Raw genomic sequence first — 10030 nt, forward strand, 5'->3', positions numbered from 1 at the left:
CAGCACTGTCTGGGATCCAGTAATACCTGTGTTGCAACAGCTTCTCTCTGTATTTCACATTAACTTGTTTCTCTTTGTTTCCTGGCAGCGTGCTAAAATATCTACTTGCAGTCAAGCACCTGAGACACACTACTTTCTGCACTGACACACCAGAAACCAACCTGGGCTGAGTGGGTAAATGTCATTGTCGGCCCCAAAGAACAGATTGCGTGTCAGCTTGCGAGGATCGACCTTCTGAGGGGTGGACGAGGCTGGACAGAGGGAGAACCTGCGACGAAGAAAGTTCTCCTCCTTCATGGCATGAGCTGTGGGGGTTTTCTGAAAAGGAAAGATAGAAATAACAGTTCATTTCAAGACACAGGAAATCAAAGTTTCACACCCAGATGACTCCGCTGCTTCAAAGCCGCCTAATCCTATGTAGTGTGCCAGATCTTTTTATAGAGTGCCAGAAGGCTATGCAGAAAAAAAAAGAAAGTGATATTAGTTTGAAGCTACAATTACTGACTTGCTGACTCTCAGTATTTGCAAACTGCAGGGAAGCAGGACACTGTTCTTTGGTGAATCCAGGCAGTATAACACCCTCCTACCTACAAGGATCTATCTAGGATAATAGCTACTTACTGGGTCTATCCAGTGCACAGCGGCTAAAATTCACTTCTTTTTTTTTTAAGGTTTTGGAGTCTCTTTCATAAATGTAACTCCATTGGTGTCAGCAGAGTTACACCATCTCCGCAAAAATCAACATTTAATCTGAGCTGCATGGAGGAAGACCAGCTGCATTGGCTGCAGAGAGCAGCAAGCGGAGATAATGCCAGTGTCACTCCTGCCCTTATTTCCAATTACAGCACATATAAATAATTTCGGTTTTCTTTAAAATGGCATTTAGATCAGCCTTGCAGTTTGATCAATAAGATAAATCTTGCTGATCTGTGCGGGTAAAGAGCAGCATTTGTCTCCTCAAAAGCCTCCCTGCATCCCCGTACAAGAGCCTGGTGGTACTGTGCTCTTTACCACCACTTGGCTAACGCATTAGACTATCCTGGCTGGAATTAAAGGTTTCTTTTATACCCATCCAACAAGCAGTTCTTTCTTACCCGTTACGAACAGATATTATGACTGTCTCCTTCCGGAGTTACAAGCTTTATTCTCTTCCCATGTGGAGCCAGAGGCAGGGCTCTTGCTAGCAGTAAGAAGCGTTAACCCAGCCTTTGGGTGGGCATTACAGACCACAAGGTCTGCTGCTTCTCTGGGGGACACTTACCACAGTAAGAAAAACTCTTTAGGATGGTACATGTTTCCTGAAAAGAGCACCCAAGTTTTCCCATCTCTTTTACGCTACCGGGAAAGCAAAGGCAAAAAAGTTTCCCAGACTCGCAGTGCAGCCTGGGAGGGCAGGACGAGCATGCATGTAAGGTGACCTGTGTGGCACTAGGTGGAAAATGGGCTGATTAAGTGCTAGAACATCCTGCCCTGCCCTTCCTGCTCCCAGTACCACCCCGGTGCTTCCACTGGCCCAAACGCCCCAATTTAATGGGGAACCCTCAGTGGCCTCTTGGAGCTCAGCCTTCACAGCTGAAACACCGCACGGGGAGATGCCACGAACATGTCCCAGTGTGAGAAACTCCCCTCCTGTGTTTTATCTGAGCTCTGTCCCTCCACCTGCCCTGCTAATCCCTGTAGAAGGCAGTCCCAATGTTTCAGGTTTTGCAATTTTTTAAAAATTTGTTTACACAGCAGGCCGCATCAACTTTATAAACTAGCTGTGATTTACAAGGCGAGAGAGAATCTGCTCCTTCTTTCCCACTAGAGATGGCCTCCGTGCCCAAGAGCTTAATTTGATCTAAACCAGTCTGGACTCCAACAATGAGCATGGGTTACCAAAACCACTTTGAGCAGCAGGTTTTTCTGAACCCAGCTCACCACGCTGGGATGGGTGAGCCATCAGATGTGAGGGTCTGTAACGTCCAAAAAGGCAGCTGGGGCAGCTGAAAATGGGACTCCCCTAGGCCACGCAGCTGCAATTTGAAGGGGATGCATGTCCTCTGCTGGGCCCGCGTCATCCACAGAGGATGAATTAAGGTCTGTGCAGTGCTCTGAGGACACAAGGTTCCCTACAAGTTATCATGTCCCCCCCCGTGAAGTGGCTGTAAGACACTACAGATTCAGCAGCAGCATGTCACCATAACCACTTCACACAGCTCTCGGTGAAAGGCTTTGTATTTGAGCACCAGGACACCACGCGCTGGCTGGGGCTGCCACGGACCGACCCTTCGCAGAGCGCCTGACGTGAGGCTGTGTTTCAGGCTGATGATGTGTGATGACAGCTGGGTGAAATGAGGTGGCTGCAGCGCTTTCCACTCGCTGCTGCCCTGCCTCCTGTCAATTCAACTGCCCAGCAAAACCGCCCTGCAAACATACATCTGGGCTCAAAAAGTCCCCAGGTTCCCATTGTGGCCGATGGCATCTCCGAAGCAGCAGGTAACTTAGCTACCTAACATTTAGCCATGTAAATAACCCTTTTTTCGCATAGATACTCTTGATTGCATACAGCTAGGTGGGGAGAAGATGCAAAATTAAAGCTAATTTTAAAAGAAGAAAAGAGAGAGGAGGAAAATGCAGCTAGTTACGTGTCTGAAAGCAAAATATTTAAAAATAATCCAGGTCTAAATAGTTGGGTTTGGAATGCTAACACTGAGCTATTTTCTGCCCTTGTTCCCAGAAAGGCCGTCTTAACGCTCCACCTCTGGAACTGCTTGTAAGTGGCTCGGAGCAAAAGCAGATCCCTGGGATACTCTCCCCAAAAAGCAGTGACCCAGCGAGGCCAAGTCAATCATGCAGGAAGGCGTTCAGAAATCCCAGATCCATCCAGTGCAAAGCAGGCTGGGGAACAAGTTACAAACATAAAACGTCTGTCCATCCGGCTCTTACACCCTGCTCTCGTGGTGGAGACTCTTCCTGACAGGGTAACAAAAAGGTTGCATTCAGTATCATTTTGTCTCAGCAATATCACGCCACATCAGTGGAGAACTGCCAGCCAGCTCACACTGATGTCAGTGGCAAAACCCCTCCAGACACCGGAGCGAGAGCAGGCTGTATACTGGGTCGGACATACCAGAATACGATTTCTTTCAACTGCTGCTGTATTTACTATGCAGAGAGACTGATGCTCCAATGTTTCCATCACCTATTATTTCACACTATTCAACCATGGGATAATTGACAGAATTATAGTGCTGATGCTATCTCGTTCCCACACTTATTTAAGCCACGGGCTTGATGGCAAGAAATCTGGATGCCTTGTTCAACTGGGAACAGCCACTGGGCAATAACAAAGGAACAGACTTTTCTCAATCCGTAATTTGCTCTGGCTCTTCTCTTACATATCTTAATACAAACTTGTGGCAGCAGCTCATGTCTTTGACCACAAAGATCAATTTGAGTAAGTTCCTCTTAACTGGGTCCTTTTTGGCAGAAGACCTCCAGTGACCGAAGCTCCCTGAGAAGCAGCAGTGGCGATGTGTCTGTCTGTCAGCCACACACACGCAACCATGCAACACGCTGTGTCACCAACATCCCGGCCTGTTTTTCGAAGATCATCTAACATAGCATTGCTCCAGCTCACGAGCACAGATCCTTCCTACATTTGACCCTCATCCAGACAGGCTTTTATGCTATCCACATTTTCATGGGCTTCACTCCAACTAGAAGCTGACAGCAGCAGAGCCTCTCGTTCAGTACGCTATATGGTATGTGTGCAGTTCAACTTACTTCTCCTTTATTTTGGGTAAAAGAGAAGAATTGTTGGCCTGCAGTTCATTCCCTGAGATTTCACTTTCTTAGATTACGACGACAATTTTTCAGAGAAAGGCTGAGATGGACAGACTCAGCCTATAAGATTTTACCTCATTATGCAGTGCAAAGTGCAGCACAAAATCATAGAAAAGGACTTTTTTTTTGTATTTTGGGTTTTTTTTATATATCAGACACTTTTTTCCTTGGTGGGAGAAAATGTAGTTCACACTATTAAGATTCTATAATACAACTGAAATATTTGGCTTGGTTTCCAAAAGATATCATTGTGTCTGCATCTATATTTATCCTGTTTTATCCTCCCTCCATCCCAATGCCTTTTGTACCATTGGCAAAAGTCAAGGAAATCCGACAGGCGTTAGAGAACTTGAAAATATTAGCTTCTTAAAGGTTATGTGAAAATCAATGGCTAAAGAAAAGGAGGGAAACTGTATCGTTGTCCTCTGAAAGAAGGGCAGTACTATGAACCCAGCTATTACCAAACATCGGCAAGTCCAACATAAGCCACAAATCCATGAGAAAATGAGGCTTCATTAACTCACTTACTCAGAGAGCTACTTGTTATATCTGTCCATAAGCCTGCCCAAGCTGGCTTCAAATTACATAAGCTCGTGAGAGTTGTAGGGGATGCTGAACAGTAGATGCCGGGGGCAATTTTCCAAAGGGATGTAACAGGAAAGTGGGAGGTGCATTCAGTGTTTTTCACAACAGGGCTCTTTAGACACCTAAATAACCCAGCCTCTGCCCAGAATCACCTGTGCAAGACAGGAGGGTGTGAAAGGTTCCAAAATTATAGTCTTGTACTAAATCTACTTTTATACTATTAATGCGTGATTGTCCAGAAAACATACAAAAATTGACTGGTGATGAAGTATCTGATAAGAAATAAGCAACCATAGAAGATAAGATACACTTCTAGACATGAGTGGTTTTGAGCCTCAAATCTTGCATGGCTGATGCAAGGACAACATTGATGTTCTGAAACCCAAATCTACTTCTGAATCAGTATTTTGGAGGTTGCTTCAGGATATGGCAGATGCTTTACAGAAACCAGTTCTGCAGGAGCTTGGGGAATAGAGAGAAGGTAAAAATCAAAATTGGGCCAGAATTGCAGAAGGCCGAAAATTGCCATTATGTTCCCAAGCCACTTACATAATGCAAGGCAACAAATTTCACCCAGTGCTCCCGTGTTCCCTCCAAATCCGGCACAGATGAGATGGAGAATTGTCTAAGAAAGACATCATATCTTGATTTGAAGACGTCAACTGATGCAGAATCCGTAAGCTCTCTTAGGAAGCTAACCTCATTGCAAAAAATCTTCACTCTAACTCTTGCATGAATTTATCTGGTTGTTAGCCTTGGTAGACTAAAGCACCCTGAAGTCTGCAGCTCAGGTCATTTCTGGCCTTCTATTCTGTGCTCTTGATCATAAAAATGAAGGAAAGGTAATACAGAGAGTATTGACAGAGCCACTAAACACAGTATTTTTCAGGATTGCCCCTTTTGCATTGACAGCTCTCTAAGCAGTAATGGGCTATTAAATGTGAGCTGTTCGCCGCAGCTTAAAAGGGAATAAATAATTCAGCAGCAAGAAATAAACTTCTTGCTCACCCTGTCTTTGAGACCACTTTATCTTTTAAAAACTAAAAATATAGCAGAGGAAAAGTCTGCGTCAAACCCCCATGAAACACAGGACAATGAAAGTGGTGAACTTAACATGGCACAATTGCCTAATGGGACTTTCACTCCCAGGCGGCCTCAGGAACAGCCAACGAAAGAGCAATGGGGCAAGAATAAAAGTTATTTTACCAGCAAGCCTTGTGGCTGCCATTAAAGCAAATGGGAACTGCCAGCACTCTCCTCTTCCGGCACCAGACCCATTTTGGGTGAAGGCAGCGACTAATACAGATCATCAGTGTCGGTGCAGAGACGGCTTTCACACGGCTGCTCTGTATTTTGAGCCTTTTGTGCTTGCTGGAAAGATAGTGGCAGCTTTCAACATCAGGCCCGAGGCTTTTGGGGATGGAATTTTCCTGGCTCCATCTTCAAATTTTCTAAGTTCCTGATATATAATTACACAGCTAAACACCATGCAGACATTATGCTGCCCCTACCCTCTGCAAACTGGTGGGTAGGTTGGTTTGCTTACTCTCATTTCCAGCATTTTAAAATAGACTGGAAATATGCACATCTCTATAAATAGTTAATTAGGGGTTTCGTATAGTCAAGAAGGCTGTGCCAGTTAGGGGGGGGGCTCTTAATTTATTCAAGGCTTGTTTCAAACAACTTTTTCTTTTCCTGGTCACTAAATATTTCCCAGAAATCAAATTAAACCATATTTTGTATTCACAGCAGTCATTCACTCCAGAATCCGCATCAATAAGGAAATGTAAATCTAAAGGTACTTACATTTCCTGATTCAATTAACCCTGAGGAGGTAAAAGTTTCATGAATGAAAAGAGAAGGCAAATTATTAGCAGATACATTTCTAGCAATTACAGTCCTAAGTATTCACAAGGAAAAACAGTAGCACAGATCCTCAACAAGAGTAAATTATTAGTTCAGTGGTGCACTGGTGATTTATAACAGCTGAAGAACTACAATCAATTCAGAAAGTCTGTGAAATCTGTTTCTGGAAGCTATCCCTAAAATACCTATTTATAAGATAGGTAATTGGACAACCAACCACCTACTAACAGTTAAATAAAACCTGATACAGTGAAAAGTGCCTGTGCAGGCAATTTTTTTCTCTACCTAATCCATGTTTTTTGGTTAGGGATATGGCAAAACACACATATTACAGCTGACACTGAATGTTTTGGGCTGTCATGCTGTTCGCTGGAACCTGAAGCAATGAAGCTTCACAATAAGCGTCAGCTAATCCCCAGAATTATTTGGGTCAGCTATTTCTCTGCGGTGCTGGCAAGGGGACCTTTCCTCACCAGTGGTGGTCCCCGGTATGTTCCTCCTAGACCATGTCCTGCTCTACTGGATCCCAAACCAGCCCCAGCAGTTTGATGGAGCCCCACTCTTTCAATCTTTCATGCGCTCCAGATGAATACACTGAAATGCTGGTACTGCAGGAGTGCTCCAATTTTAAGGACTGCCATACCCTCTGCTGCATGTCATATCACTCAGCTTGACAATCAGTCCAGGCTGGAAAATAAAATAACGTGGGTTGCTGAAGACACCCATCTGCAACAAAGGAACCAAGTTATGGAAAGCTAAAGCTACACATGGCTTTATTAAGATTATATGCAACAGGAGGGATTTCCCTCAGCTTCTTCGGCAAGCTCGGGAGTGTGGCTAGTTCATCCCTACAACCTAACTTGAAGCTCACATGCCCTGCAGTCCTTAAAGTTGCCTCTCTTGTGCTGTTTTTGTGGAAGATGCCTACCACAGCCACCCCCAGCAATCTGCTCTTGCTCTCTCCGAGAACAGAACAACCACCTCTTTCTATCGCCTTCTGCTTCTCTGCCTGCCTTTTTCTGCGCTGGGCAGTGAAAATTATGTAGTAATCAGGAGACAAAACTATTTCCTCCCTTAATTCTCTGTAAGATGTCTTGATTAATGTTTCCTTTGTATACACCAGAACATTTGCAGTTTTAGGCACACCGGCAGCACTTACATGCATAATCTTCTCACAACTAATCTCTCTCTACGGTGAGCATTATGTACAAAGACCACAAACAGAACAACTACAGGCAAAACCAGACACTGAATGCCTACACTGAGAAAAAAACATCCCAGATCATTCGTTTTGGGGATCCCTATTTAACTCAGGACTAAGAAATTTTGAAGTAGGGTCACAAAGGGCAAAACATTTTTATTTGACATGTAGGAAAACCTCATCTTCAGAATCACCTCTGGTTTGGATAAACATCTCCTGTGAGCAAACACCAGCCCATCACTAAAGCCATGTTGTGTTTGGGAAAGGGATCATGGCAACCTTATGGCTTAGAAATGGGCATTGCAATAAGTATCAAATACACAATTCTCATGTGTTTTTTTGTCTTAAAACACTTGCAATTTACTCTGTAAACATTATGCTAGAGATTTTTTCCATCTAAGAATATTGAGTGGGTCATTGAAATGAATGCTTAATGATTTTTACATCCACCTCCTCTGCCCTTTAAACTGTAAATTGATTGTTATGCAGAAGGCTATTAATTTAACAATGCATATTAAATTTTCCACTAGCACTGAGGGGCTTCTCCTGACTTAGCAATTTCACTGGTCTTTCCCTTGCTAACTGCATAGATCATACCTCACTTGCTGTAATTACAACTAGTACATCAACATTAATTATTTCCCTGGTAACAGCAGGTGCGTGCAGAATTGAAGGTTTTACCCATGCTACCAGAAGGATGAGAAAGTCCCCAGCATTCAGTGAAAGACACCAGCGAGCACCTTTCCTGCAGACCTTTGTCTTTGTCCCTCACTTTATTTTCAGTAAATCATCTTTGCATAATCTCCTTTAGGCCTCGATTTGTGAAGGCATCTCTACTGAATAAAGCTCACGCAAAGGTATTTTATTGAAGCACCAATCTATGCAGGAAGGTAAGGTGCTTGCTTTGAATCCTCTTCAGCCCTTTAATCCCATGTTCTAATATATTCAACTGAAGACAATCAAAAGGCAAATCACAGCTGTTATGTATACATCAAGCACCTGAATGCTTATCCATCTTACTGAATTTTTATTTAGTTTACCACTATTTGTAACTGATATCTCTAGTGAGCATTCTTTTAAGCAGCAAAACAAACTCAAAATGCAGATTAGCAAAGACTCCCCACCAAAACGTAATGTACAACCAAGCACATGTGCAACGTATAGGAAGAAACGCGCCATCACGGATCACAACTAATCTCCTGATGCAGTTTTCGCAACACACTAGCCAAGAAATTCCAGTAAGGATCTACTTTGAAACAAACTCAGGAACCAGATTTGTGCCTCTAAATTTCTGTTGATCTAGAAATATTTATACACTTCTTTAATTTAAAGTTTCATATAGATGACACAAGGATTCACGTGGCTATCACAGCTGCTTCTCAGCAGTGAAATCAAGAGGCTGTTGGAGATATATTTTCATCAAAATTAAGGTATAAGAGCAACTCGGGCACACATACATAAATTACCTTGAGCTAGCTAGCTGGAGTAGGGCTAATGGCATGGGCTACAGTAGTAAGGCATGCAAGGCAGGCTAGAAATTATATCTGAGAAGTCAGGCAAGCACCACATGGCCAGATCATTCTGAAATCCGTGCTGATGTCTGCTACTGGGCAAGCTTGTTCAAGTGTTCAGGTAAGCAGATACAAGCCACCATCACACCTCACTTACAATACAGATGACCCTGTATCCCTGCTGCTGGCACTGGAAGTGTGGGCACAGCTCCCGGCCAGCCTGCAGCAGTTTGGCAGCGCGTGCCCGAGCAAAAAGGCAACACTCCCTTTGACTTCCAGAGGTGCAAGACTCAGGCACAGAGACACGGTTTGAGGTTAGGCACTAAAAAACAGTGTTAAAAGCTTTGTGCTAGTTAAGGAAATAAGCACTCGGTTATAAATTTCAATATAAATAGTATTAGGCCCAAAGGTGAAAACACTGGATGTATGACTCAAAAAATGTCCACCTGAAAAGCAGATTTGAAGTGGTCTGCCTCCTTTTTATTGCTGTTATTAATATTGATAGCTCATCCACCAGTGACATTTTTTGTTGGAGGCACACTGTGAACACAGTGTCTCCAAGCGTGAACATTTCAGGGAGCAAGTCTCCGAGTCCCATGAACAGTATTAATGAGTTGCATAATGGTAAACCACGTCCACCTTTGACACATTGAGCTTTCCAGTAATTACCCATAACTCAGTACACATGCTACTCGGGGAACGGATATCCCACAGCCACCGGTGCCCTGAAGTTTTTATGCACGCTAATTGTTAGTAATACCCTCCAATGACCTCCCATACAATCCTTTTAAACTGTAGCTGACTACCTCAGAGCACAGCTTTTAAATAACCCAGTCTTTCTAGCGGTACCTTAGGGGCTAGAGACCCCAGACCGCGGCAAGGGTCACCCTAATGGAGTCACTGTGACAGGCCTTGGGAGGAGGGAGCCTGGTCCTGCATGGCACCCGCCACCCCCACCGCCTGCAGGAGGGCTCTGATGACTATGGCCCCACCCCCCCCCCCCCCCCCCCCCCCCCCCCCCCCCCCCCCCCCCCCCCCC

At 44.2% G+C, this 10030-nt stretch overlaps 1 protein-coding gene across 2 annotated transcripts in view; it reads right to left on the reverse strand.

Moving 5' to 3' along the window:
• The window catches only part of OSBPL5 (oxysterol binding protein like 5), a 114452-nt gene that overhangs the window by 64601 nt on the left and 39821 nt on the right, over nucleotides 1-10030 (reverse strand). For both annotated transcript variants that reach the window (XM_009288756.1, XM_009288755.2), the window contains exon 2: nucleotides 162-318. In XM_009288756.1, the coding sequence (XP_009287031.1) occupies nucleotides 162-297 (136 nt within the window). In that variant the 5' untranslated portion in view covers nucleotides 298-318. The remainder of the gene's footprint in view (nucleotides 1-161; nucleotides 319-10030) is intronic.

Source organism: Aptenodytes forsteri, unplaced genomic scaffold (genome assembly GCF_000699145.1).
Source record: "Aptenodytes forsteri isolate BGI_AS27 unplaced genomic scaffold, ASM69914v1 Scaffold8, whole genome shotgun sequence".
Taxonomy (NCBI): Eukaryota; Metazoa; Chordata; class Aves; order Sphenisciformes; family Spheniscidae; genus Aptenodytes; species Aptenodytes forsteri.